At 57.2% G+C, this 26,589-nt stretch overlaps 2 protein-coding genes across 10 annotated transcripts in view; both read left to right on the forward strand.

Moving 5' to 3' along the window:
* OPN4 (opsin 4) overlaps window positions 1–8,466 on the forward strand; it is a 9,735-nt gene extending 1,269 nt beyond the window's left edge. The window contains exons 2-9 of the mRNA XM_029919984.1: window positions 592–742; window positions 1,069–1,272; window positions 1,950–2,121; window positions 2,574–2,738; window positions 3,659–3,766; window positions 4,644–4,824; window positions 5,686–5,829; window positions 7,775–8,466. Of these exons, the coding sequence (XP_029775844.1) occupies window positions 592–742; window positions 1,069–1,272; window positions 1,950–2,121; window positions 2,574–2,738; window positions 3,659–3,766; window positions 4,644–4,824; window positions 5,686–5,829; window positions 7,775–7,900 (1,251 nt within the window). The 3' untranslated portion in view covers window positions 7,901–8,466. The remainder of the gene's footprint in view (window positions 1–591; window positions 743–1,068; window positions 1,273–1,949; window positions 2,122–2,573; window positions 2,739–3,658; window positions 3,767–4,643; window positions 4,825–5,685; window positions 5,830–7,774) is intronic.
* A 2,123-nt stretch (window positions 8,467–10,589) lies between these two features.
* LDB3 (LIM domain binding 3) overlaps window positions 10,590–26,589 on the forward strand; it is a 58,730-nt gene continuing 42,730 nt past the window's right edge. For 6 of the 9 annotated variants that reach the window (XM_029932057.1, XM_029932060.1, XM_029932058.1 and 3 more), the window contains exons 1-4: window positions 10,590–10,686; window positions 10,780–10,895; window positions 21,220–21,371; window positions 21,889–21,964. In XM_029932057.1, the coding sequence (XP_029787917.1) occupies window positions 10,803–10,895; window positions 21,220–21,371; window positions 21,889–21,964 (321 nt within the window). In that variant the 5' untranslated portion in view covers window positions 10,590–10,686; window positions 10,780–10,802. Of the gene's footprint in view, window positions 10,687–10,779; window positions 10,896–21,219; window positions 21,372–21,888; window positions 21,965–23,338; window positions 23,707–26,589 lie in introns of all 9 variants that reach the window. The other 3 variants (XM_029932056.1, XM_029932059.1, XM_029932063.1) reach the window with 1 other exon arrangement.

Here is a 26,589-nt window from a genome sequence, read left to right on the forward strand (position 1 = left end):
ATAGATGCAAAGATGGGTAATTATAGGAGAGAAGTCTGTGAACATGCCTGACCAGTAGGGCACAGCCTAGGCTGTTCCTGAGAGTGAAGACTGCAGAAATACTGGAGAATTAGAGACTGCAGAATTAGGAGGCCAAGAAGGGGCACCTCAGGAGGAAGGTGTGAGAAGCTCTTGGGGAAGGCACAGTCTGAGCACATGGTGGGAGGGACCACTTGGGAGAACTTGGCCTGAAGGGGTTCGAAGGAGTGAGGGGTGTGTCCAAGGAGAGTGTGAGTCATGCAGGGGGTTCCAGAAGGAGAGAAGAGGAAACAGACACTTCCTAGAGCTAGCTCCTGCTTCTGCCAGGCTGCACCACACTCTGGGAGCAGTATTACTCTCCATACAAGGCAAGGGCTGCTGTTTTTCGGGGGGCCTCCCTTCTCAGCCTGCACTGTCAGGCTCCAGAGCTGGTGCTGGCTGGGCAACAAGATGGATTGTGGCACAGGGGCTTGTGCCTGTACATGTGCACATGGACGTGTGTGCATGGGCATGTATGCGTGTGTGTGCACATGTAGTTCAGAGAAGCTCCGCAGCAGAAGCCCTTCCTGACAGCTTCCGACCCTCAACAGGAGCAGAGGCCTCAGGACACCCGCCAACATGTTCATTATCAACCTCGCGGTCAGCGACTTTTTCATGTCCTTCACCCAGGCCCCCATCTTCTTCACCAGCAGCCTCTATAAGCGGTGGCTCTTCGGGGAGGCAGGTAGATGTTCAGGGTTCCCTTCTGCTGGAGGGAGGGGGAGGGTTGTGGTGGGCCATGCCCTTGGTGGAGGGTGGCCTTGGAGGAGGAGGTGGTCTGCTCTTCCTGGGCAGAGAATGGTGACTGCCTTCAATCCCGTGAGTGAGCCAGAGGGAAGCTTCAGCTTCTGGGCCAGACGTGGCAAGAGACCAGGGTGGAGAGAGGCTCAGGGATGCTTTTCTGGAGAGAAGAGGGCAGGAGCTGAGTATGTGCCATCCCCAGACCCTCCCTCCCCTGGGGTACCTCATGGGCTCCTGCCAAGGTCTGAGGTCAGGGAGCTGTGCCAACAGGCTGCGAGTTCTATGCCTTCTGTGGGGCCCTCTTTGGCATCACCTCAATGATTACCCTGATGGCCATTGCTCTGGACCGATACCTGGTGATCACGCATCCACTGGCCACCATCGGAGTGGTGTCCAAGAGGCGGGCAGCGTTTGTCTTGCTGGGCGTCTGGCTCTATGCCCTGGCCTGGAGTCTGCCACCCTTCTTTGGTTGGAGTAAGTGGACTGGGGGAATGGGGAGAGGGGAGGATGAGTTGGGAGGGGCATGTTCAAGGGGCAGGTCTCATTAAAGATGTCTTTAATTAGATTAAAGGTCTACAAGGTAGACTTGGGGTGGCCAGCTGGCAGGGGGGGCCAAGGGAGTGCTTGAGGCTTAAGGCAGATGGATATTCAGGGCATGTAACTAGCAACAGGGGAAACTGATGTTGTACCATCAGCAATCAGAGGATGTCCTGGGTTCCCCTCTCCCAGCACAGGAGAAGACCACATGGCTTCTGGGTGGTGGGAGGACACAGGGGCATCTGATGCTGAGTTGCAGTGTCAGACATGCAGGTGTTGGGGGGTGGGGCATGAGCGGATAGGAGCATTAACTGGAAGACACCGACCTTTCTGTGGCAGGATCAAACACCCGGCCAAAATCTGGTGGCGTAAGACCCTGGGGCTATGGTGAGGTCTCTGTTCCAAACTGGCAAAAGTAGGCAGCGGTGGGCTTTGCCTGCTAGAACTGGCTTGGAAAGCTCCCCTCCACAAGCACTAGTTTCTTCACTGAACTGGGAAGGGCAGGGCTTGGGAGCAGGGTTCAGGGATCCCAGAGCCCACATCCAAAGCCTCTGCTGGAGCGGGAGCCTGAATCACTCTACTCTGAATGCTGAGCACTTGCCCCGGGCTTCCAGGCGCCTATGTACCTGAGGGGCTGCTGACCTCCTGCTCCTGGGACTATATGAGCTTCACACCATCAGTCCGAGCCTACACCATGCTGCTCTTCTGCTTCGTGTTCTTCCTGCCTCTGCTTGTCATCATCTACTGCTACATCTTCATCTTCAGGGCTATCCGGGAGACAGGCCAGTAAGAGCAGGGTGTGGAGGAGGGGTGAGATGGGAGAGTGGCCACACCCCTTTCCAGGGCAGCCCCTACCCTGTCCCTAGGCTCACATCTGCACCCACCCAGGAAATTCCCAGCTCCAGGTGGGCAAAGACAAGGTGAGCACATGTGTGTAGGGGGTGGGATGTTTAGAGATGAGCGCCACCTTGGTGCCTGGAGAAGTCCCAGGATACGGGGGCTTCTGAGGAGGGGGTCTTTAGGCTTGGTCAGGAGGTCTGTGGGAGTAGAGAAGACATTATAGGGGGAACCACAGGAAAGCAGCTTAGGCTGGATGTAGTGGAGAACTTTCTGGGAATCAGGGCTTCCTGCACTGGAGGGAGATGACCAGGTCCGGGCAGCCTCCCCAACAGTGGCCATGATCATGGCACCCACTGCAGCCAGAGTGGGGTCAGACTCAGACTTTGCACCTGTCCTAGGGCTCTCCAGACTTTCAGAGCCTACGAGGGCGGTGGTAGGTCCCCCTGGCAACGCCAACGGCTGCAGAGAGAGTGGAAAATGGCCAAGATCGAGCTGTTGGTCATCCTTCTCTTCGTGCTCTCCTGGGCCCCCTACTCCATTGTGGCCCTGATGGCCTTTGCTGGGTGAGCAGTGCCCAAGGGGCTGGGGCAGGGGCTGGAGGCGGGAGAAAGGAGGGCAAGGGGACCCTCCTCAGCCCAAGCCCAAGCCCAAGCCAGCCACCCCCACACCTGAAGTCTGGCCTCACAGCTTTGTTCATTCTCGGGTTGTGAGGTTCCCTGCAGGAGATGGAGGCCCTGGAATGCATGCGAGGAGAGCTCTGGACCACACTGGATTCGACTTAAGGGCCTGCAAGGGCCACCAGGTCCTGCCAGATCCCATGGGAACACTCTCCTCTCCCTGAGTTTCTGGCTCCCTCTTCACCTGTGGACTCACAGCCAGGAGAACCGCCCCCCCCCCGACACCTGCTAGTCCTTTGTGGCTAGAGTCTGGGGACCTCGATGTCCACAGCAGCATGGACATAGGGCAGACTTCAGAAACATTTTGAGACAGTGACTCTTATTAATCCTGGAATGTGTTCGGGTACGACACCCTCTTGTGCAGGAATGGCCTGGTTCCCCTCCCCAAGGCTCTCTGGTGAGGTTGTGCTAAGGCAGCCAGGGGAGCACTAGGTCTCAGGGTTGAGTGGGGTCGGGGAGGAGCTGGACAGAGGGCCAGAGTCACTGGGGGGGTGGGGGGGGAGGGTTTCTGCCAGCAGCACAGACGCCAAGCTACAGTGGGACCCGGCAGAACCTCCCAGACTGACACACCTTCCTCTCAGCTCCCCTCCCTCAACCTGTCCCCAGGTTCCCGTTCACCTCAGATCGAACTCTCCCAGGCATGGTAGTCCCTCTCAGGGGGCTGACTTGGCTGTGCTGGCTTGGGCCAGGCTGGACGGTGCCCCACAGGGCCTGGCCTAGAGGCAGAAGGTTCCTGAGAGGGCAGGTGGGGTGTGGAGGCTCTAGGAGGGCCAGCTGGCAGAGGGACTACAGCTTCTCTGTCCTAGGTATGCGCACGTACTGACACCCTACATGAACTCAGTGCCGGCTGTCATCGCCAAGGCCTCTGCCATCCACAACCCCATCATTTATGCCATCACCCACCCCAAGTACAGGTGAGGCCCTTCTCTGGGACCCGGTGCCAGTCTCCAGGCCCACCCTCATGGGCATGGAGGGCCTGAAGCAGTGAATGGGGGCAGAGGCCGGCCATCTTTCCTATCTCTCGTATATTCAGGGTCTCTAGCAGCTGGGAGCAGCCAGTGACACTGGGTGGGGTCTGGAGCTGCTGTGACCCCCACTGCTGCCCCAACTTCCCAGGGAGCTCAGCTTGGAGGGACCTCAGAGCTCCCTGGGCATTGTCCAATCCTGACAATGGGATTTTTGGAGCCAGGGCTAATCAGCAGTGATAACCCCTACAATGAAAAGTCCCCAGAGAGCAATGCCCTGGAGAGACCACAGTTGGGAGAGGTTCAAGGGCCCTGGCAGAGGCCTGGGGGTGGTTCTAGCCCAGAGCGCTCTCTGCTGATAGAATCCCAGCACAGTTGGCCTCTTCCACGAGTGCTTTCTTTTGCCTGGTGGTGTCAGTAGCTCACTGCCCGGCTGAGGCCAGATGCAGGCTCAAGAGGCTGCCTAGGAGCGTCCCTGGTCCTCCCTGGAAGAGATGTGGCTTGGGCCAGCCACATGAGAGCTGAAACCAAACCCTTTGCTCAGCCTACCACACAAAGGCTCTCCCTCCATGCCCATGGCCTCAGTGTCTGTCCATCCCTAATACTATGAGCTTGTCAGTCTCTTTCATCCCAGCTTCTGTCTGTCCTTCCTCATCCCCTCCTCTGACTGCCAGTGTCTTTTTGCCCATTGTCATTACCCTATCAACTGTCTGTCCTCATAACCACAATATCTGAAACTCCCCATTTCCCCAGCTGTCTGTCCAAACACCCCCATCTCCTGGGGTCCACCTGTTCATCCGCCTAACCAGATGTGCTGTTCTTGCAGAATGGCCATTGCCCAGCACCTGCCCTGCCTCGGGGTGCTGCTGGGCATGTCAGGCCCTCGCCCAGATCCCTACGCCAGCTACCGCTCTACCCACCGCTCGACCCTGACCAGCCAGACCTCGGACCTCAGCTGGATCTCTGGACAGAGACGCCAAGCATCCCTAGGCTCGGAGAGCGAGGTGGTAAGGATGCTAGGCCTTTGCTGGCTAGTACCTTGCCCTCCTTTCATCAACCAGGCCAGCCTCAGGCCTCTGGGCAGGGCTGCCTCTGAGACTCAGGGACTCTCAGGACCCTGGGACGCAGGCAGGAAGAGCCCCTCGCTGTTGCTCCATGGACCCTGGTGCCAGAGAGGCAATGCATTGGCCCAAGGTCACCCAGTAGCAGGGTCAGGACTGAATACGCATCTCCAACTCTAGGTCATCTCTCTTCCATGCTGGCATTATTCCAGGAGCTTAGAGCCACAGCTTGAAAAGACAGGCATTTGTGGTCCTCAAGGGGCCTTCCAAGAGACAGGCAGGAGTTAGATGTCCCCAGGAGAACCCTCTGTGCTGTGGGCTCCTGTCTCCCAGCCACACCTGGGCTCCTCCATCATTGTAACTACAGGGCCCACCGTGGGCTTTGCCAAGGATCTCCACTGACCTCTTCTCACCGCTCCCCTCCCTGGGGGTCTCCGTGAAGGGGCTGAGGGAGGAGCTGTCAGAGGTCCCTTCCCGGAACCACTGTAGTGCATGACATCAAGGAAGGGAATCTTATCTGTCAACAGAGGCCTAGACCCTCATGAAGATAGACCCATCCCACATGCTTAGGAATGCACACAAGCACGTGCGTGCACACACACACACACACACACACACACACACACACACACTAGCACAGGTGCTCAGAGTTTCCAGGGATTTGGTGACCAGCAAGCCTATAGTGTCATGGACCCAGCCCCAATGAATATCTGTGTGGACGATGGAGAAACACTTGGCTGGGGAAGAGGGCAAGAGCAAGACTTGGGAACATGCCTCTCACCTCACTGTGACTCTCTCCTTCCCCAGGGCTGGATGGACACGGAGGCAGCAGCTGTGTGGGGGGTGGCCCAGCAAGTGAGCGGACGCTTCCCCTGCAGTCAGAGCCTGGAGGACATGGAAGCCAAGGTCCCTGTCAGGCTCCAGGGACAAAAAGCAGAGACACCTGTGAAGGTGATTGGGCCTGCCAGTCTGTAAGGGGGTGGGGACAAGGGGCAAGTAGCTCAGGGAGTGGCCAGAAAAGGGGCACTGTTCTTGTGGGCGGGCCCAATGCCCTCCCTGCCCACCCAGATTTCCCTTGCCTGCTGGGGTTCCCTGGGGGGTCTCTGTGACTCCAGGATGCTCTGAGCAGGTCTGTGGTCTGTGACTGTGCCTGAGAGTGTCTGTGTGATTGCGTGACCCTGACTATGCACATATGTTGCAGGTGGTCGTGGCTCTGCAGTGCTGTGATGATCGTTTAGCACGTGTGGGAGTATGTGTGACCCCTGCAGTGTGGGGCGTGCCTAAGTGAGTGGAGTGTAACTTGTGCATGTGTGTGACCATGTGCCCGGCACTTGTTCTCTGTCCCCGTGACACCATAGGGCGTAGGACTGAGTGTGTCCCAACATGCCTGCTCTACACTGTGTGTAACCAAGTGTGGGTGGTGCGTCCCTCTCTGCGTGATTGGAGGCTGGATGTACTGGGGGGGGGGCGTGCTGTAAGCTGTGTATGTGCTCGCTGTGAATGCCCTGAGATTAGGATGTCACCCAGAATACTTGCGGCTATTAAAAGAAGGCCAGCTGTCAGCCCAAGTGCCTATGGAACGGAATGTCGATGGCGATTAGAGAAGGCCATATTCTGGAATGCTGGAAACGCTGTGTACACAGGCCCCGATGCTACCCTTCCCCCTCAGCTGACAGCTCTCTACCCAGCCCCTCTGTTCACACCAGCGCAACACCCCCAGCTCCTGGGATCTCTTGGGCCTCCCCAGCAAACCTAAGACCACGTCCTGCCTTACATCACCAAGGCTGCCCTCTGGGTGTCCCAGAGAGGGGGAACCCCGGGCTGCTCCCTCCAGTTGCTCTCACCTCTCCCGGGGAGCACCCTGGCTCCAGGGAGGACTCACTCCCCAGCCCTGACCCTGGGCACTGTGGACAGCCACAGAGGCCAAGACAGAGACAGGCAGTGATGAAAGACAGGCAGTGTGTCCGTCCTGGAGGGAATACTGGGCTGGGCTGGGGCACTGGGCAGAGAGGGACAGCACATCAGCCGTCACCTAACGTGTGTGATAAGCACTGCTATTGAGGTATTAACACACAGGGTGCTGAAAGCAGAGGCAAGTCCCCGAGGGCTCCCCAGGGAAGGTGGAGGTGAAGCAAGGGTTGCCAGGCAGAATGGGGGTGATGTTGAGCAGTCCAAGCTGAGCAAACAGCCTAGTTAGGGCGTGAACACAGTGGGGCCACTGGGGAGCTTGGTGGGTCCTGGAATAGAATGTTACTCTGTGACCCGGGAGCAGCCAGAGGGACCCTGAGAGCTGGTGGCAGGGGTACAAGAAGAGAAAAGAAGGGCAGGAGGTGGTAGGAACTGTGGGGAGGCCCAATCAGATACTGAGCTGAGGGGTCTCTAGCCTTGACCCTGTGGGAGCAGGGAGCCCTTGGAGGACTTAGCGGGGTAGGCTCACTCTACCTTGTGGGGTGGTTTGGCTGGGGAAGGGTAGCTGGAATGGAATGAGCCGACAGGCAGAAGCCTGGAGGAAGCTGGTGCTGTAAGACAGATGAGAAATGAGGTGATTTTGGCCGCAGAGCGAGAGGAGATGCAGGACCCCCAGAAGGAATGGAGGAAGAGGACACTGGACGGTGGGGGTGAGGAGAGCTCATTCCTGCCCGGCTGCCGGAGTCTGAGAGCCTGGGGGACAGCCAAGGGGGAGGTCTTGCCCTTGGCTTTGGTATTGCAGGCTCTGTCCTCCGGGCCACACATCTGCAGCCTCGGAGAAAGCCCATCCCCCAGCCAGGATACGACCTGGTCCCTCCATGCAATGTGACTTCACCACTTGGTGACCCTAAACAATGCAGGGTCACTGGGAGACTGTCCCCAATGGGACACTCCTGGGACTAAACGCATGTGTGCTGTTTGCTTTCAGACCAAGGGGCTGCTCCTCAGCCAGGACCCCAGGATAAAGGGTGCCCATTGGCTCCCCTTTTCTTCCGGGACACATCCAGCTCCCTCGCCTCCCCCTCATACACGCAGACCCAGGATCACCCCATGAGCCTGCAGGCTTTGGAAGTGGCCCTGTGACCCAGGCTGTGCTGGATTCGGGGCCCCACATCACAAAACTGCCCTGCCACATGCTTTGCCACCCACTGCTCATCTCAACAGCCTGCACCCCAGGCTCAGCCCAGGCCCTCCTGCTTCCCGGAGTCATCCGCCTCTCCTCAAATGCTGTGTGCTGTGATTGTCCAGGCAATGACAATGGCGATGGCTCCGTGGGACACGCCAGCTAATTATGAGCTGCCTCTGCACCCGGGCTGGGCATTTCACTGACATGGGCAGGCCAGCACCACGTCTCCGGCAGGCAGCAGTGGAAGCCGAGTACTGACTCTCATGCACCAGAAACTGTTTTCTCTGTGACCCCCCTTCCTGCTTCCCCAGTGCTGTTTGTGCCATGGCCCACACTCTTGTGCACACATATATTTTCAGGCACACTCTCTTACTTACTCATGTTTGCATGCACACCAAACACATGTGTGCACACGCTGCACCTGTGGCTTGTCTCAGATCAGTGACCTGAGGGGCTGTATGGCTCTGACAGTGTAAAAGAAAATAAAAAGCAGAAAAGCACAGTTTTTACCTATTGATGTCGTAATGGGAGAGAGACCCAGGGCCTGGCCTCTGATGCCCCCAGAAGCCTCTCTTTCTCCCCTCCCTCTGTCCCCCACCTTGCAACTCTCACTCCTGGAGTTTCCATCTCAAGCTGCAAGGGGCAAAGTGGAGGAGGGACAAAGACCAGGCTTGTCCCCCTCTCCCTCCCCAGTAAGCTGCTGTTATCATCGGGAAGCGGTTCATGCCCAGCCTGTGGGCACCAGCTCCTCTCTGGCTGAGTCTCCCAGGGGAGGCAGATGGAGGGAGGCTGGTCTTCCCCTTTAAGAGCATCCTTCCCATTGCCCCTCCCTTTCCCCAGAGGCAGCATCAGGCAGTGTGGGTGCCAGAGTCCAGAGAAAGAGCCTGCAGTTCCAGGTACTGCCTAGCCCGGGGGTCTTCCCCTCCCGCTACAGGATGGGCTCCTTTCTTTCTCCACACCAGTCATACCTTGCTGCTGGGTCCTTTCTGGCTTACCAGGACAGACCCCTCCTAGGAAAGGGGGTAAAACTGGAGGTGGGGATGGATGGGAGGGGGCTTGGGAGTTGGGTAGGAGACGGTATGGGGAGGGTGGGATGCTGGCCATGAGCTTCCTGGACTTCCTGGCTTCCTGGGCAAGGCCTGGGCAGACGGGCAGCCTGGGCCGTATAATACACAGCAGAAGAGGTGGTGTAATAGGAGAAAGAATACAGATCCCTCTTTGGCCTCTTCCACTTGATATTTTTTGTGAACTTGGGCAAGTTACCAAATGTCCCTGTGATGTGGGGATGCTACCATGCATGTCATAAGTGCCAGGGCATGAGGTCAGGTGATGGCAGCTGGGAATTCCTCACACCCCAGGCCTGGATGGAGTCCTCAGGGCCTAGCCTAAGCTACAGCCTTCCCTGGGGCCCAAAGAACAGCCAGCCCTCTCACCTTTCCCTTCCCTGAGCCTCAGTTTCCCCAGCCAGAGTCAGTTTGGGCCTTGCTGTATCTCCAGACCACACAGGGCCTGAAGTCTCTTCTGAGGAAAGGTTTGGGAGGTATCTTGGGCCAAAGAACACACTGGCTGGAGTCCCAGGGGAGCCTAGGCCCCCAGATCCCCACCCAGAACACAATGTCTCTGGGTTACAAGCTAGACACACACGCTGCACGCACTTCCCCCTCGTTATGCCTTCTGGCCCCACATCCCAGCAGCTGAGCAAATGGCATCTCCTCCCCTCCTCCCTGCCCCCTGCCATTCCAGTGCAAAGGGCATGGGGGCCTGGCGTGCGACATTGGCAGCTAGAGCTTTCCATGCTGCTGTCAAGTTTTCCAGAGCACAAATGAGACAGGAGAGCCAGGAATAACCTCTGGGCCCCTAGAGGGTCTGGAGGGTGTGGGCCTGCCTCAGACCTGCTTTCAGACCCTGTGCCAAGACCCTGTGCCCTTCACCCTCGTGCCTGGCCTGGGAATTGGGAGGTGCCCGCAGCCACTGGGAACCCATTATCTAGCACAAGCCCCATAGGAATGAGCACCATGCAGGTGCTCCATGTGGCCTGAGTCCACTCCCTGTGTGATCTTGGAGAAGTCACTGAATCTCTCTGAATCCTGGTTGCTGCAGACTGAGGTAGCAGCCTCTCAGGCTCTGAGGGGATAGTGGCATGAGGGACCTGGAGCTGAGCTTGGCCATGACTGTTATTATTTGATCGTTTTCGCTGCCGGACAACCCTGGACGAGTGCCGGTCTCTTGAACAGGAGATCTGTCCAGACCATCTGGAGGCTCAGCTTGGTCCCAGGCTTCCTACTGAGTAAGCTACAGCCTCAGAGTCCTCACCAGGGACCACAGGGCAGAAAAAGACAAATTGCAAAGCCCCTGGCCAAAGCAGCTCAGCCACAGTCTTCTGGGCAAAGGGGTGGGTTGAGCTAGGTAGAGAGAATATACATCTGCGCTCTCCAAAGGGCAGAGAGAGCAAGGAAGAGAGAGCATTATCACTAACCTGGCCAGTCCCATCCTGCCCCCTGGGGGGTGCTGGGTGCTGGACACCCCTCCCCAGGGGCAATATTAGCCGTGTGAGTCACGGTGGGAGGCTGCGGGCGGGCAGAGTATAGGGTTACAGTCCATTTATGGGAGCAGCAGAGGGCAGATATCAGTGTCGATGGCATTCATTCCCAGCTATTCTTAGGAGTCTCTCAGGAGCTCCACACAGCCTAGCCAGGCAGCAAGGGACGGAGCAGGCAAGGCTAGGGGTCGGGGGTCGGGGCCCAGGTATAGGCTTGGGGAGGTGGGTGCGTGAGGGCCCTCTCACCCTTCTCTTCTCTTGTTCACAGAGGCTGCCGCTATCAGCATCAGCATGTCTTACAGCGTGACCCTGACCGGGCCCGGGCCCTGGGGCTTCCGTCTCCAGGGGGGCAAGGACTTCAACATGCCGCTCACTATCTCCCGGGTGAGTGTGTACTGCCCACTACAGCCTGGCACCCACAGGGGTGGGGCACGCTCAGAGGAGGGTGCACGCATCCTCCTGCTGTCCTCCCTGAGGCTCTCGGAGAGCAGAGCCTGTCCCATCCCCAGTCTTGGGGCTGGGACTGGCTCCAACTGGATACTGCCGGCCACAGGCCCTTGGTTTTGGCCATAGCTGTTGTCTACCTGAGCTTGCCAACCTGTCGTAAAGTGTGAAACATGGGCAAGTGGTGAGTGTTTTGAGCCAAGAAAAAAATGCCAAGTTTCTTGGGTTGACAAGCTGGTGAACAAAGTATAGCACCTTCCTAAGCCCTTCCCTGAGGAGGGTGGGCTCAGAGTGCCCCCGAGCCTGGAGCATCTCCATGGAAGGGGGCAGTTACTTTGGGGAGAGAGCACTCCTAGCATGGAGAGGGCAGGTGACAGGCCAGCAGACAGATAGACGGACAGACTGATGCCTTCAGCTGCCCTGCTCTTGGGGCTGAGGGCTGGGCTAGGCTGGTAACTGGGCTCCAGCACCCCCTTCATCCCAGGCCCCAGGTAACAGCCTCATCTCCACTCCTCTTTCCCTGGCCTGCTGAGGCCCGTTTCCTCCTCACCTGGCCAGGCCCCTACCCATTCAGCAATAGCTGCTCTGCCTGCCTATCTGACATCTTATTCCTCATGCTCACCTGGGGAAATGGTCCATGTGTCCTTGAGTGTCTGTGGTCAGGGAGCAGCCTGCTGGGGATGTTACAGATCACTGGAGATTGTCTGAGTAGCTCTAACGCCTGTCTGGGAACACTCAAGTCTGGAGAGGCGATAAGCTAGATCTGCTTGGGAGGATGCGGTCTTTGATTTAACCACGGCTGTGTCCCCAGCACCTACACAGGGGTCTAGAACACAGTAAGCGTTCAGGCAGTGCTTGTCAAGGGACTCTCCAGCAAGTTTGGCCGAGCTACAGTGAAGGCCCTGAGGCTCAGTGTGGACTGAGGTGTGGGAAGGCAAAGGCAAGCCCTGCCTGATGGGATAAGGCTGTGGCTGAGCTCCTGCACTGCTAATGTGGGCACAAGGGGGCAGCCTGAGGCTCCAGGCTGTCACTGGAGGGTGACCAATGGGCTAGGGAGCCTGGATCGCTGCCCACCAGGGGACAGGTAGGGCAGCAGAGCTTTGCTGTGGGTCTGAGGGTGGAGGGTGGGGGCAGCCAGGGGAGGCCTGCAGGTGCTTGGCAGAGGGGAGAGGGAGCCAGTGCCCCCATGGAGGAGTGGTTCTGCTTGGGGAACGTGGTGTGGGCACTTAGACGGGGGACCCCAAGAAGGAGAACCCCCATTCAGGGGTGACACAGGAGCTACATAACAGCCATAAAAGCCACACTTTTCCAGTGGGGGGCACTGGCCCGGCTCTAGTCCCCGGAAATGGCCATGTTCTCTCCATCCACTGGAGATCTGGCTCATCTGGCCTACTGTCCTGGAGACTGCAGGGTGCAGTACTAAAAGGACGCCCAGAGCCTTGCACACTTGCCTGATGATGAGGGGACACATGCGCATTTGAGCCCCAGGAGGCACGGCCCCTCCCCCCAGGACCCTGCACAGCTCCCTACCAGCATGCTTACAGGTTTCCTGTCTGTCCAAGGAGGGGCCGTCCACCCTCATTGTCATGGGTCCACAGGCCTCCTAAGCCTCGCACTGAGCCCACATCTCCTTCAGTCCTATAGTCTTCCAGGCCTCAGGCTGGTGCTCCCTGCCCCATCCCTGCGGGTAGAAATTAGCCTCCCATCTCAGTGGCACCCAGGATAGTGAATGACCTCACCCAGGATCTATGCACCACCTGGCCTCCGCCGGCCCAGGGCTTATATTGCAGCACAGAGGCCTTAAGCTAGACAGCAGGAAGAATGTCCTCACCACAGGGAAAGGGTGTATTGGGAGGTAATGGAGCCAATGACCAGGGGGGACCTTTAAAAATAGAACCTGCTCCAGGCAGGGCATCGGGGGGTAGGTATACTGGCCTCTCAGCTTCCTTCAGAGGCATGCCTCAAATCAGCAAGGCCTGGAACAAGCTGGGTGGGCACTGGGTTCTCCCCAGGGCTTAGGACCTCTTGACAAATTTCTCAGGTGGGCCACTGATATCCTGGGCTCGGGATCCCAGGCGTAGTGCCACTGGCCAGGCCGGACCCGGGACACTCCCGCCAGGGCTGTGGTATTTCCTGCTGGGGCTCTCAAGGCCCTTCTAGACCAGGAACTTCTTCCTCAGTGGGACACAGGGCCAGTGGATGCTCCAGTGTCCCAGCCTGAGCCTCTGCAACAGGGCAGTGGTGGCACAATGCAGTGGGGCAGGGGGTGGGGGCAGCAAATGAGCAGGGCTTGCTCATTCTCAGCAGGGCCGACAGCCCCGGGCACATGGACTGTGGTCCTGAGCGAGGTGGTTGGGCAGCCAGGGCTGGGCTTTACCATCTCACTTCAGAGCAGGGCAAACTGAGGCTCGATTTGCTCAGGAGCTCCTGTGACCTTAGGAACCCCTGACTCCCTGGCCTGTCCCTCAGCCCTTTGGCTGAGGATTAGTAGCAAAGTACTGAATGGGGCCTGTCCCCTGTCAGCTGTAGACGCAGGCTGCTGCTCCTCCTGGAATAAGGCTGCCACCCTCACGCTGGGTGGTGCCTGCAGTCCTCACCCCACCCAGCCCACCAGAATCAACTTTGGGGCTGTAGCAGCACCCCCCCTCCCCAGCCTCCTTTCAGTGGGTCTCCATCTGAGGGTCCACAGAGAAGTGGGTTCGGGAGGGAGAATGGGAGGGTGGAGGGGAAATGCCTTTATTTATCCTGGACAGGTGCGGCTGGGCCTGCAACCTGAGCTCCCCTCTCCACCGCCCCCCTCCCAGCCCCAGCCAATTCTCCAGGAAGTGGGGGAGGGGTGGGAGCAGCCGCTAAGGAGCAGCTCCGAAGGCCCAGCCCACCCAGGTCCAAGAGCTGGGTCAGAGGCTGGGGCCGTGGTCTGGGGCCTTGTCCTTGGTGCAGCCCTTGATATTACTAAAGAAGCGTGTGCTTTTGTCTGGCTGTGCCGCTCACAGTTGTAAACTCCTGTGCACCTGTTGTTCCGCTGAGGTGATGGTGAGGATGGGGGAGCTGGGGGGCTGAGCCTGGACCTTGGGTCGAGGGAGGGGAAAGGGGTGCCTCTCTCTGCTCCAAGGCCTCTCTCTATCCCTTACAGCCTTATTCACTCAGCCCAGCAGGCTCTCCAGGGGCACCAGCCCAGAAGCCTTTGTTTCTTTGCTGTTTTTTGGTTCTGGTATTTGTCGGATCTCCTAGCTACAGTGGGGACGCAGAGGACAGAGGGTCCCCTGGGAGGGGGAGGGGGACAGGCCGAGACTATTCTGGGGCAACCGTGCAGGCAATTCCTGGAATTTCAAGGCCATAGCGCTGTTTCTTGGGCAGCGCCTAGCAGTGCTGACAGGCTGTGCTGTTTATAGCCACACTGAAGGTCAGGCAAGCCTCCGGAGGGCTGCCGTGAGGCTGGCCGGGGCCTTCCCGGATGAAGGAATAGGGAAGATCACCGGCCAGAGGCCCACAGCTGGGGAGTGCATTCTTGAAGGTCCCCAGGCCCACCTTCCCTCCCAGGTACTCAGAGCTGTCTCTGACTCTGTGAGGCCCCTGAAGGGAGTGGGCATGAGGCTGCCTGGGCCCTGAGGAGCAGACCCTCCAAGACCTTGGGCCAGGACCCAGGACAAGGGTAACTTCATGGGCAGCCCCCAGGGCTCCTCAGGCGAAAGCTGCTGTAGGACAGCAGTAAGCGTGAAGAAGGCCGAGCTTCCGAGTGATGTGGGCCAGGCCCCGCTGGGGCAGCCCTCCCGCCTGGGAAACCTCTCCCCAGTTCCCTGAGCCTCCATCCCTCTCTGCACGATCCCCCATCATCCAGAGACTGTCCGTGATTGCAAAGACCCTCCACCTGAGGCCCTCATGTTCCCAAACACACCTTCTCCACCTCTTTGGAGCCGGGAAACACCTCTACTTAGGGACCATCCCAAGAGGCACGAAGTGGACTTTACCATGCCCCAGTGTCGTCTAGGGTCCACTGAGAGTGACATCCGGTACAGAAGTGTGGGAAAAGAGAAGAGACTCAGAAGGCTCTGCAGGGAAGGGTGTGATCAGCAAGAGAAAGGACCAGTGACTCCTCATTTTGGGTACAGGAGGTCATTTGCACATGTGGAGTGGTGGGGGCCAACACCCATGGCTGGGTGTGAGAGCGATGGGAGACAGAGGCAGGAGCCACTGGTCATTCTTGGAGAAGCCTGGAGGTAAAGGAAAGGAGAGAAACATGACAGGAGTCAGTTGGAGCAGCTAAGGCAGGAAGAGCCTTTGTTTAAAAAGACTTAATTTTTTAAATGTTTATTTGTTTATTTTTGAGACAGAGAGAGACAGAGACAGAGTGCAAGTGGGGGAGGGCAGAGAGACAGGGAGACACAAAATCCAAAGTGGGCTCCAGGCTCTGAGCTGTCAGCACAGAGCCTGACATGGGGCTTAAGCCCATCAACCTGGAGGTCATGACCTGAGCCGAAGGTGGATGCTTAACCGACTAGGCCACCCAGGTGCTCCTAAAAGATTTGATTTTTTAAAAATATTTATTTGTTTATTTATTTCGAGAGAGCATGCAAGAGGGGCGGGGGGCAGAGAAGGAGGGAGAGTGAGAGAGAATCCCAAACAGGCTCTAGAGCTGGACACAGGGCACAGACTTACGAACTGTGAGATCATGGCCTGAGCCGAAATCAAGAGTCAGACGCATAACCAATTGAGCCATTCATGTGTCCCAAAAGACTTAATTTTTAAAAAATGTTTATTATTTTTGAGAGAGAGAGAGAGAGAGAGAGAGAACAAGTGGGGGAGGGGCAGAGAGTGAAGGAGACTCAGAATCCAAGGCAGGCTCCAGGCTCTGAGCTGGAGTCCCACACGGGATTTGAACTCACAAACTGCAAGATCATGGTCTGAGCTAAAGTCAGACACTTAGCTGACGGAGCCACCCAGCTGTCCCAAGACTTAATTTTTTAAGAGCAGTTTTAGGTTCACAGCAAAATTGAGGGGAAGGTGCAGAGTATTCCCACATACCCCTAGCCCCACACATGCATAGCATCCCCGCCCCATGTTATCAATATCCCTCAGCACTGTGACACATTTGCTACAAAGGACAAGCCTATATTGATTGGCACATCATTATCACCCAGAGTCCATAGTTGACATCTGGTTTCACTCTTGGTGTTGTCCATTCTATGGGTTTAGACCGAGGTATAATGATGTGGATCCACCATGTAGTGTCATAAAAAATATTTTCACTGCCCTGAAGATCTGTGCAAGGAGAGGCTTTTTGAGGATAGACAGGACTCTGGCTTGTCTATCAGCCTCAGCCAGGGTGCATTTGGGGAGTGGGGCCATGGGGAGACAGAAGGTTCCAGCGAGAGGATGAGGGATGGCGCAATGCCCCAGGGGAGGCCAGATGGGAAGGAAGCAGAGCATGGCATGATGGTAATTTGATCACATGGTGTTCAATGCACTTCGGGCTCCATGGGAAATCTCCTGGGGTGGTCAGCCTGCGTGGGTTGGGAGGAGATGCTGGACATTGCACAGTCCACAGCCTCTACTACATACCTTTGCCCCCACCAGCCCCTGCCACACCTACTCTGGCAGATCTAGAGGGGAAGGAAGGCAGGTGCCTTTCTGGTTTTGAGCACTGAGTGTGATGACTGGGAATTTCTGCAGAGCCCATCTACCCCCTCTGCTGCCAGGGAGCAAGGGAAATAAAAGCCTGCATATATGCCCCTGAGCCCTGGCCGGTGCCTTGCTTCCCTGGGACCGTGGACAGAACTTCCTTCTCTTCCAGCTGATGCTCAGGCCCCTCTAGAGACAGCAGGCTGGCTCAGGACTGGTCAGTTGGGGCTGGCCCCTCACACCTCACTCTCTGCCAGCCCCAGATCTTGTTTCCCTGTGGAGCCAGGGAGGCAGCTGCCCAGCCTCTACCCTTCTGGCACCCTCAGGGGGCAGGGGGTAAGGGCCAGCCCCTGTACCCACTCCATTGGGAGTGTCCCTGAAATTTCCTCAGTTCTGCACCTCCTTATAGGATAACCTATTTTAAAAAATTTTAGTGTTTATTTTTGAGAAAGAGAGAGAGAGTCAGAACATGAGTGGGGGAAGGGCGGAGAGAGAGGGAGACACAAAATCCGAAGCAGGCTCCAGGCTGTCAGCACGGAAGCCAACTCAGGGCTTGAACTCACCAGCTGTGAGATCCTGCCCTAAGCCAAAGTCGGATGCTTAACCAACTGATCCACCCAGGCACCCCTATAGAATAACCTCTTTAAAAATGTAATCCTCACAGCAATCCTGGGAGAAAGGCATTACTTCTGTCTTTACACAGAGGCCTCTCCATACCCTCGGGTCTGGCTCAGGCCAAAGTCTTTGCTTTCTGCTTCACTTCCTCCCCTCAAGTCACCCACGGTTGCAGAGGCCTGTGTCCCCACTCAGGTGCCCTAAACCTCGGCAGAACCAGGAGGAAGGACTCCTGTGAGGTGAGGCTGGGGGCAGTCTTGGCCCCCAAACACCTAAAGCCTATCCTAAGGAGCTTTTGAGCCAGGACAGTGCTCCTGGAGGTCTGCCCACAGCTGGGCCCTTACTTGAGAGGGGACTGGTGATTGGGGAAGACTGAAAAAGTGGAATAGGAATGAAATAGGTATTATGAAGAGTTTTTCAAATGCTCAAAAGAGGCTAGAAAGACTTCAAAGAAAAAAAATCCTCCAAGGATGTAGTGGCTTTGGGTCCTTTGTGGGACAAGGATGGCAGAGAGAGGGGCAGAGAGTCAGACCAGAGATACACAGGGTACCCCTCTGCTGGACGGCAGTCTTCACCAGCCCTGGGCTCCGGGCAAGGCTCCCAGGGTGGCCCCACCCTTATGCAGGGCAGGCTGCTCCTGAGAAGGGCATGGGGACCTGATGGGTCTTGGGCAGAGTAGGGGGTGACTCCTTTAGGGCCCCTGCCTCCTCTCAGGAGCCCCAGGCAGAGCCCCAATATCGCCCAATTATGGCACCCTCCACCCCCTCAGCCCCAGGGGGCATGGGCCTGGCTCAGGGCAGCCATAAGCCAGGCCAGCTGAGCCCTGATGGGCAGACACAGGTGGAGGAAGAGAGGCGCCAGGGCAGGCAGGAGCCAGCCCAGCGCTCCCCGCAGGAAGCTTGGCTACTGACCAGGCCCTGGGGAGGCTGAGCACTTCCGAGGGAACAAGGATCACCTCAGTCTATACCTGAGGATGACGGAGAGCCAGGCAGGGCCAGGCAAGAGGATGGAGGTAGGAAGGTATGGTTACCACATGCCTGAGGGTGACAGGTGTCCCGAGGGCAGCTCTAAAGGGAGAGCATTCCAGATAGTCCTCCAGCTTGTCCTGGCTGATCTGGCCCCCGCAACTCTTGGATGTCATTCTGGTGTCCTTGCTCATACTGTCTTCCATGATATTCTGGACACAGCTCCATTCCTCCCTGGCAGGCATCCCCTCTGCAGGCATGTCCCTCTGTCTCAGGGTCTGGAGTGGCCTCACCTGGGAGCCCCTTGCTGCAGTGTGATGGCCCCCTTCTCTGTAGATGGTGAGAAGCATCTGGGGAGCCCTGGTGGGGGGTGTCTTGCTGTAGGGGAGCTCTGGTGTGGGGGGCAGCCCTGGTGGGGGGCGTTCTACGGTATGGGAGCCCTAGTGTGGGATGTCCTGGTGGGGAGGAGCCCTGTGGGCAGTCCGCTAGGACAACAGAGGCATTGTGCAATGCACCCGGAATGGAGGCACTCTGGAACCTGTTATGTTCTCTGCAATGCTTCCAATCTAAGATGGACTGACGGATGGACAGGGGAACTGACATGTGACACAGCAACTTGAACAAATACTAAGGTAGAATTTCCGTGGTGGGTACGTGCGTGCTCACTGTAGAGTGCTTCAGATGGCTATAAAAAAGTGTTGGGGGTAGCATTGGCCTGAATGTGAAGCCAGAAGGTGTACGGAAAGGTGACTTTCTGCACACAAGCCCAATTGGGCAACTCAGCTTGCCCTCAGGGGTCCTCTCTCAGCCTAGAAAGTGTTTTCTTTTGCTCTGTTGTTTTTTACCCTTTATTCAACCCCTTCAATCAAAGGAAACAACATACTCCTGTCTTCAGTAGAGGCTCCCTGCAGCTGTGAATTTCGGGATATGGGCTGTGTATTTTGGGAAAGCCCAAGTAGTTTCAAGAGACCCCAGTAGGAGCCAGCAGAGCAGGCCAAACCAGATGATGTGACTTCCTGGCAGTCTGTGGGTTGCTTCTCTACTATCCTTCTCATCTCAGCAGATTTGGGGGTGAGGGGAGGCTACTCTGGGCACAGGGTGGCCAGTGTTTAGGAAAATAGCACAGTGCCTGGGGCTGAAAGGGCAGGGCCACAGCGAGGCCTCACCTGCTCTCCCTGCTATCACTAAGTTAGCACACATGCTTCCTGGCCTGCCCTGTAGCACCCACCTGGGAATGGGCTGGAGGCTGGGGATTGCAGGTGGCCCTGGTTTGGATGAAAGTTCCTTGTGAGGGGCCCCGGGAGCAGGAGGCTTCCATCCATGTTTGAGAACCCAGGGCCTGGCCAGAGGCCCACCCAGACCTGGCACCCAGGGTGTGGGACTTTCCCTAGGTCCTCTCTGGACTACTTCTAGGATGGTCCCCAAGGCTGGGGCAGAAAGTGGCTTCTGCCAGCATTAGAAGCCAGCCTTGTGCCTGGGGTGTAGACAGGAAAGTAACTGGGGTGTGTCTAGAGAAGCCAGGACAGAGAGCTGGCTTGTGGGCCTGTTGTGGAAGAAAAGCCAAGGAATATCCTCCAGTTACAACTTGATGGGGGGTGGCTCCCAGAGGCTCTGCTTTCCTATGACATCACTGGGGGCGAGGCCTTTATGGCATTCCACATGATGTCATGGGGCGATGATGTCTGGGGGGCCTCCACATGATGTTGGGGGGGTTCCACATGATGTCAGAGGGGCCTTCGTATGATGTCATGGGGATCAAGTCATAAAGTCATTCTTTGTGTTATCAGTGGAGGGTAGGGCTCACATGATATTTCATGTGGTATCAAGTGGGGAGGGTGGTTGGGATAAAGCCAGTCTCCATGACATTCTATGAGACAGCTTTAGAAGTGGAGCTTCATCACATTCCATGTAATGTCACTAGGGGCAAGCCATCAAGTTTTAACCAGTGACTTCCCTAGGCCCTCCAGAATTTGCACTTCGAGTGACATCACTGCAGGGGAGACTACTACCAAATTCAGCTGCTACCAAATTACTGAGGGCCAGGCAGGCAAAATTTGGCTTTGTGCATGATGTCATTGGGAGTGCGGTCTGAGCTATTGTGACATCCCACAGGATGTCCTGGGAGTGTGGCCTTCCTGAAATCAGATGGGGTATTCTTGGTGTGCAACAGCTATAGCATTCTGTGTGATCACGCTGTGTGGGGTAGGGTCCCCCAGACTCTAACATTCTGTGATGTCATGAATGTGTAGGATTTGGGATGTGGGCTCACACCTGCACCCTCCCCTTCTGGATGTATGAAGCTAACCACAGAGCACTGAACCCTGCCCCATGTCCCAGCTGACCTTGCTTCCCCAGGCTGAGTTGATGCCTTCCCCATCTCTGCCTACCTGCTACGGTAGCAGTAGGCACTTGCCCTGGGATGCTTTTATGAGGGTGCATTTGTCCTGCCTACTTGCCTAGCAGAGTCTCTGTGGTGATGCTCAATCTTAGCTGTTACATATTCCCTCTTTCTTGGAGCCTGCAAAGTGCTCCATGGGTTTTGAAGGTGCAGATGTTATAGTAGGCTAACTGGTGTAACAAACAGCCCCCCAAGTCTCAATGGCTTAGAATAGCAGAAGCTTATTTCTCACTCATGCAACATCTGATGCAGTACTTCTTCATCATCTCTCCTCCCAGCAGTAACTCTAGGACTCAGGTCCCTCCATTAGTGGCTCAGCTGTCCTCTTCTGGGTCCTCTGCATCCACTCAGCTGACAAGCAAAGAGAGTGCAGGATGTCAAGGATGGTGGCTAGGGGCAGGCCTGGAAGGGGCATGCATTGCTTCCGCCCACATTCCCCAAGCCAAGATAGTATGACGGTTGCATTCAGACACAGAGCACTAGGAAATGAGGTGGCTGTGGGCCAGGAAGAGGAATCAGGCTTGGTGAGCAGTGAGTGCTGGTCATAGTGAATGAGAGAGGGAATGGCGGGCCTCTACTGCATGATCCCAGGCGACCCTTCCCCGAGGACTGGCCCACCCTCAGGCCCACCCTTTGTATGCTCACCCCCCATCTGTCACTCTCTCAGATCACGCCAGGCAGCAAGGCTGCCCAGTCCCAGCTCAGCCAGGGCGACCTTGTGGTGGCCATTGACGGTGTCAACACAGACACGATGACCCATCTGGAAGCCCAGAACAAGATCAAGTCTGCCAGCTACAACCTGAGTCTCACGCTGCAGAAGTAAGTGGGAGCTCTCCAGAACAGGGGGTGGAGCCTGGGGTGTGGGCACCAGGAGCTCGAGAGAAGGGCTGTCTGACAGCAGTCGCATGGGCCCAGCCTGGGGTACAGGACTGCACAGGAAAGTCAGGACAGCCTCTGGACCAGAAGGACAGGCCCAAGCCACCATCAAACACCTGCCACATCTGTACCTCAGTTTACACATGAGGCTTGGGGGTGCAGCGGCCACACTACTGCCATCATTTGGCTCGTCAGGCCTGAAAGCCAGGGTCTTCCCTGCCTCCTCTTCACCCCAGATGGCCTCCCAAGGACCTAACAGAGGCCCATGGGTGCAGAATGCCTAAGGGCCATGGCTTCTCCAACCTGGTTGGGCCCAGTGCCTTCCTGGGGTCGTCCAGTTTGTGGGGTGGACAGTGGGCCTCAGGCTTCCTGATGCTCTCCTGTCACCAATCCTACCCTGCAGGGGCTTCTGGTCTTAGCAGCAATTGTCTTCACTTGGTCCCCTTTCTGGTGTCTCCAGGTCGAAGCGCCCCATCCCCATCTCCACAACAGCGCCCCCAGTCCAGTCGCCTCTGCCGGTGATCCCCCACCAGAAGGTAGGTGCTGACTGTTGTGGCAGGTTCCACTCTCCGCTGTGGTCCCCCTGTGGTCTTGCCTGCCGGACTTTTGCCCAGTGGGGCCAAGATTCTGGGATCGGCCCTGCCCTACCCCTGCCCCTGCCATGGCTGGCCCTGAGGGAAGTGGGGCAGGTCTCCAAGGAGAGGCATCCAAGCCCCCATGAAATAACAAGATACTGAGTGGGGGGGGGGGTGCGAGCCAATGCCCCAGATCGTGGGGCTGGGCCTGTGGGAAACCAGCATAGGAAGTGTTTTCAGGACAGCGATCGTCCTCCCAGCTAGATGGGGACAAGTATCTGGAAGGCTCGGCCCCTCATTCTGAGGGTGCTGGGAAGGGGGTGACTGGGGCATGAACACTCGGGGCCCCCCAGTTTGAGCCAGCCACGCAGGCATGGAGGGGCCTGCTGCCCCTCAGAGCTTCTCCTCTGACACAGGATCTCTCCTTCTGATTTCCACTTCCCCTCCTGACTGTATACCCCATTAGCCCACTCAGAAGTGCTGGGAGTAGCTGAACAGCAGTTGCAAGGTGGGCACATTTCACCACCGTGCCTGCCGCCCCTTCCCAGCTCCCTCTAAGCAGATCAACCCCTTAAGCCCAAGTGGCTTGGCCAAGAGCATGAGAGGCCCGCCTCACCCCTCCTGCAGGGTCCCACTCCCCACCCATCCCTGCATGACCTCAGGCTGATCCCTGTCTGTACAGTGGGGCAGAGTGGGTGATAGGCAGGGTTGGGGGAGGGGAGAGGAAGAGGCTGACCTGGGGTTTGGGGTGGGTGACAGCAGAGGGCTGCTTGAGAGAAGTGGCAGAGATGGGAACCAAATGTGGGAACCAAATGTAGGAACCAGATGTTAGCTCCCCAATGCCCCCCTACACCTCCACTCTGCCCGTCCACCGCTGGCCCCAGGGGCCCTCTTACTGCCCATGTGGGGGCATCTCAACAGGGGGTCAATGGAGTAGGAGGCTGGGCTGTGCCCACCATGTGCTTCCACACAGGGGAACGGGGAGCAGATCTAGGATGGAGGGGGTTCCCCCCAACCACCAGAGACCCACCCCCTTTTCCTCCAGCCCTGTAAGCAGGCTGGCTTGGCCTGGCTTTCTGCATGGGGCTTGCACTTTGATCAAGGGGATATTAGCCTCAGGGCCAGGGACTGTATGCCTGCCTCCCTCCCTCCCCTTGATCAAATGCTTCCTTTCAGGAGTCTGGTCTGTCCCCTCCTGGGCTCCGTGCAGTGGGCTGCAGGCTGCTGGGCGCTCAAGCTAACCCCTCTGTTTCAGGTCCATGCAGATGCACTGGGACATGCATAGCCTCTAACTGCTCTCTTCTCTCTCCCCTGCATGGCGCTGCCCTGTGCCAGGACCCTGCTCAGGACACGAACGGCAGCCTGGCGGCGCTCAGCCCCAACCCAGAGGCGAGGGCCAGCCTGGGCACCCCGGGCACCCCGGAGCTCAGGCAGACCTTTAGCTCCTCCTTCTCCCAGACCTCCGTCTTCTCCTCACACACAGAGGCCTCTGACCCCGGCCCTCCGTGGGGTAGCCCTCCGGCCAAGGCCAGCCTGGAGGGAGCCCCGGACTCACCCAGCCCGAAAGTCCTGCAGGGCTCGAGCCAGCCAAGGCAGTATAACAACCCCATTGGCCTGTACTCAGCAGAGACCCTGAGGGAGATGGCTCAGATGTATCAGATGAGCCTCCGAGGGAAGGCCTCAGGTGCTGGACTCCCAGGAGGGTAGGTAACTGGTGCGCAGCTCTCCGCTGGCGGTCTGGGGCCACCACCGGGGTCCTCAGTGCTCACAGAGGCCTGGCCGGGCGGTCAGAGCGAGGAGCTGGCCTCAATCAGCTCATGAGGGCAGCACAAGATGAGAGCCATACAAGCAATGATGCTGCTGGTATGTTTGCCGTGAGCTGGCTGTGTCATTGCTTTGCACAGCCTGGGGTGACCTACTGAACCCGGCAGAGGGGGAAACTGAGGCTCAGAGGAAGTTAAGTTGAGGTCCAGATGTCCAGCTACTAAGTGGCTGAGCAAGACCCAAATGTGAGACACTGACTCCCAATATGTTTACACCCCCTGGGTTGAACCCCCTCGTTCCCCCAGGACAAGATGAAGCTTGCTGTCTCCAGGAACTCTGGGGCAAGCCTCAGGCTGGTCCCCTCTAGGAGCCCTAAAGCAGGAGCAGGGAAGAATTACAGAGGTGGGAACCAAGTTCCTTAGGGCCAGGAGTCCTCTGGGCAGGCTGCCTGGAGGAGGGAGCACTTGAGCTGGGTGCAGAAGATTCAGCAATGGAGTGAGTGTCAGGGGCTTGTAGGACTGACCCTTAATATAACAAGGCAAGGAAGCAGGACCTGGAGGAGAAAGGGGGCCACTCCACATGCACCGCACTGAGCTCTGTTCCGGCACACTTGCTGTGTGCTACCTGAAGTCACATGGCTGATGCCCTCATGAGTCAGAATCAGAACCTGGGTCTGTCTGACCCACGCCTAAGCCCTCCTTCTGCTCTTGAAGGTACTTGGACTTGGACATTCCATAGACGGGGCACCTGCATCCTGGCTTCCTTGAACCAAACTGGCAAAGCCATAAACCTCTGGGCATTTTCCAGCAAGGGGCTTCTGCCAGAAAACTCAAGGGATGGCAGAGTAGAAAGGGCCTCCTTCTGTGTTGGATGGGCTGGAAGCTTTTTCTGGTCTTCTCTGGGCTGGTCCCTGGCAGGGAAGTCAGCCTCTGTTTGAGACTTCCACAAGGCCTGCATTTAGTGACAGTAACGTCTCCCCTTATAGAGCCCTCGCTTTGGACTTTGGGCCCTGTGACAGTCTTGGGCTATATGTAACAATACACCCTCTCAGCAACTTTAGAGTTGGGCATCGCTTTCTCCATTTTATCACTCAGAAATAGAAGCCCAGGGTGAGTGATTTGCTGAAGGTCACACACAGTTCTTGAGTAGCAGACAGGGCTGGTCCCAGGTCAGCTTGACTCCTGGTGGTAGGGACCTGACAACCTGCCCAGGAAAGTCAAAGGCCAGCCCCACCCCTGCTTCTCATGGCTCCAGTGGTGCTTTCGAGTTGGTGCAGAACCTGACAAGTGTTATATTATTACTTGAGCAGCAGGTCAACAGTTTCTCCAAGGGGAGACAGACCAGGGGAAGGAGTACAGTGTTTCATCTGCAGTAGAGGCTGACGCTGTGGTCCCCAGTCAATGCTGGCTGGAAGGGTGGAGCCCCTGACCTGTGCTAGCCAAGCCAGGTCCTGATGGGTTGAGGCCACCACCTTTGATAAATGTCTGAGTGCTTGAAAGAGACAGGGTTGGTGAATGCTAATCTTCACATCTGTCCGTTACACACCAAACCCACGCCAAGGGCTTTACATGCAGGATTCTGTGTAATCCACACAGCTCACCCATACGGTGGGCACCACCATCTCAATTTTGTGACCGAGGATGCTGAAGCTGAGGCGGGTGAGGAAAGTGTAGAGTCACAGTGCTAAGAAGACATAGGGTCAGGATTTGAACTCTGTCCTGCCTGGCTCCAAAAGGAGTCTCCTTCCCCTCCTCCCTAGGCAACTTGCGACATGATTCCTTGGCAGCTTGAATCCTCTCTGGAGGAGTGGAGAGAACAAATAGGGGTACAAGGGTAGCTGGGCCAGGCAGGAGCATCCCTGAAATCCCCCCCTGCTCATCCTCTATGAGCTGGCACTGAAGGGCAATATCCCTCAAGTCACTAAGTGCAAGGGCCCCTGGGCAGGCCTGACATCTTTGACTTCTTCTTCCCAAGACCTGGGTGCTGTCTCCTCTCTGAGCCGTCTGCTGCAGGCCTCTCAGCCTCCAAGTCTTCAGGCAGAAGCGAAGCGGGGGGCAGAAGTCAATGCCAAAGAAGGTGCTGGATGCCAGGTGCTGGGAGTGGGAAGGGCAGAGGCAGCAACCCACCCCCCCTGCCAGCAGGCCAACACTGCCCTCTGCAGGGGCCACTGGACTGGACAGGGCAAGAGCTGACCGTGCAGCTGTCGGCACTGGCCAGAAATGGAGAAGGGACAGAAGACCTTTCCTAATATAGCTCCACTTGCCGCTATTTGAAGCTAGAGGACAGAGGGAATTTTATCTGCTCTGAGACAGTGCAGGGCCTGGAGCAAGAGGTCCCCTGGCTTTGGCCTGCCTCCCCTCAGTGGTGGCCAAGGAATGACCAGGGTCAGGCAAGCTGGGGCCCAGGCTCTCGCAGCCAGAGCCGGGAGTGGTCAGATCTGGGATGACAGCAGCCTTTGGGGGCCACCTTCTCTACTCTTTACCCTCTTCCGACAGGGCCATTGGTGCTGTCAGGGTCTGCCCTGCAAGAAATTTGCATTTAAGGAAACCAAATGCAGGCAACGCCTGCCCCTAGGAGATGATGCTCCAAGAGGCTCACTCTAGACAAAAGTGAGGGTGAGGGGTTCATCTTGTGTCCAGGCTGCCTAGGCTGGGGCCTTTCCTGCAGTAAGCCTTGGACCCGTGCTTCTCCCGAGGCTTTGCATTCCTCCATCCTGCATTGGTGACCGTGCACAGGGCCTTTAGGGGCCAGGGCTGCCTGCCCCTCCTCCGGGAGGGAGAGTACATCCCGGGGCTGGATGTGTGGGTAACCCCGCCACACTG

This window comes from Suricata suricatta, chromosome 2 (assembly GCF_006229205.1).
Source record: "Suricata suricatta isolate VVHF042 chromosome 2, meerkat_22Aug2017_6uvM2_HiC, whole genome shotgun sequence".
NCBI classification, from domain to species: Eukaryota; Metazoa; Chordata; class Mammalia; order Carnivora; family Herpestidae; genus Suricata; species Suricata suricatta.